Genomic DNA, 10,083 nt, shown 5'->3' with positions numbered 1-10,083 from the left:
ATTACTCAATAGGGTCCATTCAACTCCTTCAAATGGGCATATTATTTGTGCTGACAGGTGACTTGATGCAAGAACTCCAGGATTTTCAACCGGATAATCTCCCTGGCACTCAACATTTCATTCATCTTCTCTTGACAAATCTCTTTCTGACCCACCAAAAAAGGAAAAAAAAAAGTGTAAAATATGCCTGTATAAGCTATGAAGTTCAAATGTTTTCAGGTTCATGATTTAGCTTGTAAGTTAACCATCAATTGAGTAAAAAATGGTTGAAATTGGATGAATTCAGTTTTTTTCTTTGGTTGATCAGACCTTTATGCTTCCTTTGTTTGCTGGAAGGAGAGAGAAAAAAAAAAAAAAATCTGAATCAAACTTATTTTATTGTTTGGAGGCCAAGAAAAGGAAAACCTTCAAAGCTGATCCTTATACAGCTTTTTGGCCTAGATGAGCCATGAGGTGAAATACAAGCCAGGTGAACCTGGAACTAAAGTGAGGTTCAGACTAAAGCCAGTTGCTACACAAGACTCATTAGAAAGTGACCCAAAATAAAAACTACTACGTACATAAGCCAAAAGAGAAAGGGTCAATACATGGGCCATCCCCTTATTAACCACACTTAGTTCCTGAATCTAAACTGACCATAATATGCCCAATATAAAATTCATAAAAAATGAAGACTAAAATAAAAAATGAACTAAAACTTAAAACGCTTCATTGTGATGGGTAAGCTGGGCTCTGACAGAGCATCCTGCATTTATCCTTGAGTCAGGCTTCCCCCTTATCTCCTGTAGAATTTTCTGTTTTTGTTAGGCTCTGGCCGTGGTTATTACGCCCTGTGGTATTCTCCAAACCAGCTTTAGCATATCGCCTGCATCACTTTGGCTGGTTGGACCCAGAATCTCTGACATACCTACCCCTGACAGGTTTGGGGTTGGTAAAATAATAATTTTGATGCCCAGCTCTACAGTGTTGGAAGAGTTAGTTTGAAAATTCATCAACTTGGTCGAGTAATTAAGGACTCAAACCTGGATTCCCTAAAGGTCTGTATGATCATCCTCATGTGTTTATGTTCCAAATCTTTGGAATTTAGAAGTTAAGATTTTGAAAGCATGATCACTAAAACATGTATTCAATGTTAAACTTTTTTGAGAGAGCTCTATGGATAATCTAAGCGTACTAGAAGGCAAAATGTGCCTGTGCTTCATTTGACTAGAGACAATAGAGAAGGACGAAATATCATAAATTTGTAGCAGATTGGCGAATCCATATAACGGTTTTCTTTTTCAGTTTCACTTAGGCTATGTTTGGTTCCTAAAAAGTAGTAGGGAAAAAAAATAGTAAGAAAAATAATTTTCTTATGTTTGACTTTATTATGAAAAATACAAAAGAAAGTTAAATATAGTTAAAATTATTAAGAAATTTGTATATTTTCAAATTATTTAATCTATATATAGAAGAGTTAAATCCATGAAAAAACTTTGAAATAATATATAAAAATAATTTATTAACTTTAAATCTATTTTTTATTTTCCTTCACTTTTTCTCTCTATTTTTTTGTTATCACATTTTCCTTCAAACTTTCGAAGAACCAAACATAGTCTTATCTTTTATGTTTTTTCTTTCCTTTTCCTTTCCATTAAGCATGGGAGTCATTTTTTTTGTATGCTTGCACTTCTATCACTGAAATTCTGAATTTAGGTACATTATATGATTGTGATTATTTAGCATTTTGCTCTGCTTTTTACCCCTATGTCATTCTAATCCTCTAGAAGGGTCCCCTTGGCTGGTGGGGAGTTTTTAACTTTTGATCCATCTATCTAGGATGATGAATATCAAGTGCATTTGATCACAATGCAAACTTGTCCTAAATTTACCACCCTCCCAATGTAAACTTGGTTTGGAGTCCTTTAGGTTATGTTTGGTTTCTAAAAAGTTTGAAGCAAAATATGAGAAAAAAAAAAAGAAAAAGAAAATAATTTAAAATTAATAAATTATTTTTATGTCCTATTTCAAATTCATTTTACTTATTTAACTTTTTTTATATAAAGATTAAATGACTTAAAAATATATAAGTTTCTTATTAATTTTAATCATATATAACTTTTTATTTTACTATTTTTCCTAGTATATCCAAACATAAGAAAATCATTTTCATATTAATTTTTTCTTCTTTTCTTAGTACTTTTGTGAGAACCATAAATAGCATTAATGGAATCTATTTTGATTCTAGGAATGAACATGGGCATGTTCTATTGGAGGGGGAAGAGGAAAAGAATAGGATGCCCTTGTTTAGTTTCAAAAGACAGGCATCTTAAGTACATATGTTCTTTGACTGAATGTTAACCCTAAAAAAATTGTAAATTTAGCTCAAGATTGAGATGAACAAAACAGAAAATCAGTCTCAATCCACCATCAACTTTATTGATTGGGCATATCTTGCAGGGCCATTATGAAAACACACACACACATGCAAAAGAATGAGAAACAAGATGAGTAAATAAGGATAACAAACAAAGCCTTAAGATGGAGTTGACCTTTTATTAAACAGCCCCACCTCCACCCTTAGCCTAAAACAGAAAACAGAACTAGTAAGCCTTCTTTACTCAATTCCCAATTCTTCCATTACACATTTGAATGCAGGTAACCTCCCATTGCTCATACTGGGATTTGAACAAATGAAACCTTGGGTCTGGTCTATGTATTGTATGTACTGGCCGGATCTCCATTGGGCTGTTGTTTCTGATCTCTTCAAAGAACTGCCTTACCTTTCTAGTGAAGTTTCTGAATTTATGTTGTAGGCCTACAGATGACATTGACTGGTCACCTTCTGAAGCTCTGCACCGTCATGGACTTGTTGAGAGAGTGAGTGTTACCATCTTCCTCTGGAAGCTTCACGGCTGTGTAGACACCTGCCCCACACAGAGCTCCAAGGATGGGTGCAGTGAGGTAAACCCATATGGCTTTGAAGTTGTTTACAGCTATGGCTGGCCCCAGTGTTCTCACTGGGTTCATGGATGCTCCAGTGGTTTCCCTATACAAGTGTACACACCCAATAGGGTAGCATTCAGGACGTCATCCCTAAAATGCAACTCACACTGAAATTTTGTGTGAGAGGATCCATTGATTGTGCTTTAAAGATGGTTTCATTGAAATATCAATTTTCCTAAAAACTTAAACTTATAAAATTTTCGCTCAATATATACCAAACAATTATAAATAAAGAAACAAATATGTAAATTATTGAGAGATGACTTAAACTCATGACTTCTCGCTAATTCAGACTCTAATGTCACGTTGAATTAATAATTTTTTAAATTTTTTAAGAAAATTAATAATTCGACGTCACATAGTGATACAACTCCACGGTGAAATGACTCAATATGATTTAATTTCTGAGTTTCTCCGAAATGATTGTTGAAGTGATAGATATATTTCTTATGTTCTATGGAATATTGTAATTGTAGTTGATATGACGAATTAGAAAAATAGCATGAGAACTAGAAATTTAGGAGTAGGCTAGGGATAGACATAGACATACCCGGCGATGAGAATATTGAGCATGACAGTGCCTCCCACCGCGATGCCCGCCAGCGATCCCACCTATCACAAACTCACCCACATTACAAGATTCCCCCTTTCACCTCCCTTTTTTCTTCTCCTTTGCCCAACACAAATAAAAAATAAAAAAATACAAAATTTTCAAATGATGATTAAGAAAGAGTGAGGGTCGGTGCCCCTTCTCATCTCATCACAGCTCATCTCATCTCCCTTGTTATGAGTGCTAGAAAATTGGGCAAATTTATTAAATTGAGTAGAGGGGTCAATCCCAAAGAACCCGGTTTTTGTATTATTATCATTCATCATACCCATCATGGGGAAGTGGAGTTGCATGTTACCCATGTTTCCTCCGTTGACTCCTGTTTCTTTGCTTACAAATTAAAAAAGATCAAAGATAAAGCTTGAAAACGACTCTGTCTCTTGCTTATGTTATTTTCTGCAAAGTATATGTATTTTTTTTTTCAAGAATTATATTAATGCACTTTTTTTTTGCTTTTAAAGGCAAAAATTATTGAATGTGAATTTGAAAAATTGATGAGTAGTGTGGAAAGAGAGTTGGTACATGAATATGCATGGGTTTAGGGACTTACTGCTCTGGTGTCGGTGGCGACAGCAGTGACAACAAACATGAGGAAGAAGGAAATGATGAACTCCAGAGCGAAGGCCTGACCGTACGCCCCTGAATGAGAAGGAACCGTCACGCCTCCATCCATTACTGGGTTGAATATCCCTTTCAGTGCAAATGCAGCACACAATGATCCCATCAATTGTGATCCTATGTAGACTGGGACGTGCTTCCATGGGAAGTGCCTTAGCGCAGCAAAGGCAATGGTCACAGCAGGTTGAGGTGGGCGCCTGAGATGTGACCGGTAGAGAGTATTATGACCATCACCGCCAGCCCGGTGGAGGCTGCCAGCCCCAGGAGGGTCTCGGAGCCTTGTGTCTTTTGGTTCACAATTCCTGTGGCTGTCCCTCCAAAAATCAGCATGAAGGTGCCTATGAACTCAGCTCCCATCTGCTGGGCCATATGTCATCAAACCAATCAAGAGTTACACATCATGCCCGGAAACATGGGTCTAGTACAAAATCATATATATTATATCATGAAATGACTTAAGAAGTAAAATGAAAGGAAAGTTGTGCATTTCAAAAGGGTATCTCTCACTCAGATATACCTTTCTGGCAAGTGAGACAGGAAGTGGTGGAGTAGGCCATGAGCAAGAGAGAGTAGGCAAGCTGCCTTCTTCCATGGCCCACTGTTCAACACTGAAGCACTTGCAGCTCCTGAGAAAAGATCTTCTACCATTGCCACTACTGGTTCCGTGTGCCTTGAACCCATGAAAGAGAGGAGCCCCAGGTGTGGATGGAGTTACAGGTGTTGAGGGGGCTGATGGAACATCATGGTCTGTGTCCATATCTCACCACTATAACTCAACACTCCAAAATCAAACAAAAGCAAAAACAAAAACACAGAACAAATTAACTAGGAGCTTTGAGTTCTCACTTGTCTCCTTGTGTCTAAGGCCATAGACCAAATGTGGTATTTATAGTGGAAAGATGGTTGACTTGAGAATCAGGGAGGAAAAGAGAGGAAGGGAGTGAGTGGCTGGAATTGATCAAAATGGGATTGAAAGTGGGTGGTGGGACATATGTGAATTGAAGAGAGGGGAACTCATGCACTCAGGACTCTGAACAATTCATTGAGACATGAATCATTCTTTTACTGTGTCTTCACTCACTTCTCTCACGCTTCTCTTTTTGCTTTTTTTAGCTCTTTTCAAAGCTTGACCATATACATGAGAAGAGAGTTGCACCAGTGTTGGGGTAGTTTCTGGACTTTTCCTGAGTAAAATGGCTACACAAAGGTTGAGTCTACATGTTTGGAAGAGAAGCAACAAATCTGGGTCTTCTTTTACTTCCAATATTTCCCCCTCAATTAAAGGATTTGTTTTGTTTATTTATTAATTAATTTATTATTAATCTTTGAAGGGAGTACTAAACCCATGTCTTGTTACGAAGCTAAACCTTTTGTAATGTTTATATACTATAAGTATGGTCAAGTGTAGGCATGGTACTCCATATCTCTTTAATATATATATATATATATATATATATATATTTATTTATTTATTTATTTATAAAAGAGGTGTTAAGACAAGTTTTTTATAAACATATTTTTATTAATATATGGCACTTTTATAAAAAGATCAAAAAGAAAAAAGAAAAAGCAAAAAAAATCAGAAGCTTTTATAAAGATTTTCAGGGACTGTTGGACAACTGTTTTTAAGAATAGTTTTTTGTTTTTGAGAACAAAAGAATAAGAAAACATATTTGACAATTATAAATTATTTTCTATTTTATGTTCTTAAGAATATGAAATAAAATGTTTTTAGATAATATCTTTTAATTGTTTTCTATTGTTTTTATTTATTTTCAAAAGACTGTTTTAAAAAATAATTATTCAAGTATATAAAATGATTAAAACTAAAGCACTGTATATAAAAATTATTTTTAAAACATATTAAAAATATTAAAAACATTTTAAGCTCAAAAACAGACTTTTATTTCACAAAACATTAGAGAACAATTTTCAAAAACTGTTTTTCAGAACAGTTTTCGAAAATAATTATCAAACAGAACCTTAATATTTGGATTGCTAAAAACAATGAAAACCACCTACAAAATACTTAGGGGGTGTTTATTTTTATAAAAATAATCTATTAATATCGACCAATATAATTAAAGTGAACTTATTATTAATAAGTTTAGTTTAATTAATTATATTAGTTGATATTAATGAATTACTTTTAACTAAATAGAAAAAGCCAAATATTTTGGCTTTTATATTCAGCCAAAAAACAAACAACACCTAATCCAATAATCATTTAAAGTAGTTTTCTAATATTTTAAAATCAACAATTAATTTTTATTTGATAAAATCTATAATAATTTCTAACAAAACATTGATCCATTCTTAATTACAAATCTTTTAATCTAAGGTTAGTATAATAAACTCACACTCAAGTTAGATGAATACATGGTTAGCATATAATAATAAGATATTCAATTGACCAATAATCCCCACTCTTTTTGGTTTTTAAGGATGTCCATATCCATTCATATTTTAATATTCCTATACATGATACTAAAACTAACTATATATTAAAATTGTAGGTTGTGGGTTCCATCCACTTTCAGAGAAGTTGCTAGCCAACCAATTGTTCCAATTCTGAGTCAATTAGAGAAAAAGGAATACCATTTTCTCTTTTAAATTATTGAACTCCTTGCTTTCTACGATGCGTTGTTCATAATTTAAACACTATATCCTTTAATTTTAGAATATGTTAGAGAAATTAAAAATCTGACGCTATTGAGATATGATGAAGATTCTTTGAAATTTGTCCTCATATCAACAGTTAGAAAAGGAAAAAAGAATTATATGGTTAGAAAAAATAGAAAAGAGATTGCTTTTTTTTTTTTTTCTATTAATTTTTAAAAATAATTTTTATTATATTTGAAAGTTTCACAAATTTTAAGGAATTTTATTTTCTTTCATTTTTTTTTCTTCATTTTTCAATAAAGAGAAATGAGATCACGAGCAATTTTGAGAAGTTTTACGTATGATTTGGAAGCTGTTTTCAAAGACAATTTTATATTTTTAAGAATAAAAAAATAAAAAAATATATTTAATAATTTGAAAATAATTTTTTATTTTTTAAAAATAATATGGTAATTTTTTAAGATATAATTTAATTGTTTTTAATTATTTTTATATTAATTTTTTTAACAAATAATTATATAAATATGAGAATGATTGAAAAAAAATATTACAATAAATACTATTTTTAAAAAATATCTAAAATATATGCAAAATAAGTAAAAATATTTTGAGTTTTCAAATAGGTTTTTACTTACAAATATTAAAAATTATTTTTTAAAAATAATTCTCAAAAACTATTTTTAAAAACATTTTTGTTGCACTTTTAACATGAGTATTTTTCAATTAATTCAAAAAAGAAAAAAGAAAAAAGAGAAAACAAAAACAAAAAAACAAAACATGATGTTTGAATCCCTAGGATAACTAAGCCTTTGTTTGTTTAAATAATTTTGTGTCCTTATTTATAGAAACCATAAATTAGATCAAAATACATGTTTGGATAGGCGCTTTTTTTTTTTTTTTTTTTTTTTTTGCGTTTTTATTATCTAGAAAATTAAGTTTAAAAAAAATGGAAAAAGTGAAAACACCAATTTAGTGTTTTCAAAATATTTTTTAAAAAGGGGAAAATTATTTTCTAAAAAGTTGAACATGAATAAATGAATAAAACTACCTAAAAGACCTCGTGAGACCCATGATACAAAAATAATATTTTTGACATATGAAATAAATATTATAATAAATATTTGAAATAAAATGTTAATATAATATAAGTATTTGTTTATTTATTATACTATGGATTATTATAAGGGAATTTATTTTATAAATATAATCAAATATTATATTAAACCATTTTAAAAGAATAACAAACAAATACAATGTAATAGTAAGGATGAAAATATTTGTTTTGACAAATATATTGGTAACTCGATTTTACAGATATATCGGAATACAACGAAAAATTTTGGTGGAACAAAATATTGGTAGAACAAAAGTTGATCAAAATTCATGAAAATGTTAGGAAAAACTCTAAGAAATGATACAAGAATTAAAATTGAAATTTTGAATTTTTTACTTATTTATTGTTGGTGAAATTGATAATGTATGATATAATTTGTTATATTTGATAATAAAATTGTGTATATCGATAAGAAATATGAATTTTTTAATTGTTTATTTATTATTAAGCTACATTAAATATTATTTAATAATAATATTATGACATTTAATAATGAAAATATATTTAGTATTGAAATTATGATCTATTTAATTCAAATGGATTCAATGATATACAATAAATGATTATATATATATGTATGTTTTTTTTAACATTTATATTTTGTAATATTTAATCAACATATAAATGATATAAAAAACAGACCAGTTAAGAAAATAATCATGATGGTATTTATATTTTTAGTAATCGATTAAATAAAATTTAAAAATAAAATTATTAGAATCAATTAATTTATTAAAATATTCTTTCAATATTTTGTTTTTATGATGGACTTAAATATATACATTTTTGTGCATAAATTTGCTTGAATGTTTGCAAAAGGTTCAAAGTGAGCCTTTTATGTTGGGTTTGATTTCCCCTTCCACAAACCAATGTTTAGGGTTTAACCAACAAGAGGAATGGTGTGACGAAGCAAATTAAGAGCTAAGGAGCAATTATTGATTGATAAAAAAGGGGAATTCTAAAAAAAAAATTGTGAAAAAAATTAATAAATACTGAAATATCATTCAACATTTCTCCACCATTTGTTCCTTTGATGATGACCGAAGCCAAAAATTTCAATGAAGTATTGCCAATTTTTCGTTATTTTATCATCCTTATATATATATGTATATATATAGGTGAAAACTTAAAATTAACCAAATAAGATCTTACAAATTTCATTTTCTAAAAAAGAAGTTTTACTTTCATTAATCAAACATATTTTCCAAAAAAGAAAATAAAAACTATAAAATGTTTTTCAAACCAAATGTGACCTAAGTTTCCACCAAGGAAAAAAAAAAGCCTAAGGTGGATTTTCAATCATTCGAATATGTGGCCGAATCAACATTTGAGTAATGTGCTAAATCAAGGTTAGTGAACTTGTGCACTAGCAAATCATAATCAATGGAGCCCTTTAGATATCTAAGAATTCCCTTAAGTGCCTTCCTAATGCATATCAAGGAGATTTTGCATGAAGTGGCACGCCTTGTTCACACTATAACCGATTTCTGGTGTTATTATCGTAACATAATATAAGGCACCAACTATATCCCTATACTATTAGAGAATTCATTACAATAGATTTTCTTTCTATTTTCAAATTCTTGTAATTAGTTGTAACTTCCTATTTTTGTTGTAATTCCCTAATTTTAGAATTGTTTCCTATTTTTGTGTTTTGGGCTAATTCTAGGATTGTTTCCTATTTTTGTTGTAATTCCCTAATTCTATGATTGTTTTCTATTTTTGTGTTTTAGGTTTTGTGTATATATATTCATTCTTAATCAATGGAAAAGTTAAGTCATTGTTTCTCAATAATTCTCTTTCTACTTCAACATGGTATCAAGAGCCTAATCTTCTTAGGCATATTTTCTTCCTTTTTTTTTTCCTTTTCCTCAATGGCTTCCGGTGCATCCTTCTCTTCCACCAACGATCCTATCACCATCCAAAACTCCCAAGATCCTCAATGTCCCCTCCTTACAATCAATCTCTCCCATATCACCAAATTGTCATCCACCAATTATCTCACATGGAGCCTTCAAATCCAATCTCTTATTGAAGGTTATGATCTTCATCACTTCATTGATGGCGCTCATACTCCACCACCACCCATTATCACTGTCACTGGTGTTGCATCCCCAAATCCGGCATACACAAC

At 30.7% G+C, this 10,083-nt stretch overlaps 1 protein-coding gene across 1 annotated transcript; it reads right to left on the bottom strand.

Annotated features, from left to right (window-relative positions):
• Positions 1 to 2,392: 2,392 nt before the first annotated feature.
• LOC117922510 (aquaporin NIP6-1-like) lies at positions 2,393 to 5,116 on the bottom strand. Its single transcript, XM_034840641.1, is given in 5 exon segments — positions 2,393 to 3,028; positions 3,536 to 3,597; positions 4,146 to 4,399; positions 4,402 to 4,570; positions 4,731 to 5,116. Coding segments are annotated over 5 exon segments (936 nt in total). The 5' UTR covers positions 4,971 to 5,116; the 3' UTR covers positions 2,393 to 2,817.
• Positions 5,117 to 10,083: the final 4,967 nt, after the last annotated feature.

The sequence above is a fragment of the Vitis riparia genome, chromosome 9 (genome assembly GCF_004353265.1).
Source record: "Vitis riparia cultivar Riparia Gloire de Montpellier isolate 1030 chromosome 9, EGFV_Vit.rip_1.0, whole genome shotgun sequence".
In the NCBI taxonomy this organism is placed as follows: domain Eukaryota; kingdom Viridiplantae; phylum Streptophyta; class Magnoliopsida; order Vitales; family Vitaceae; genus Vitis; species Vitis riparia.
The sequence above is the reverse complement of the archived record's forward strand: the minus strand, read 5'-3'. Positions and strand labels throughout refer to the sequence as shown.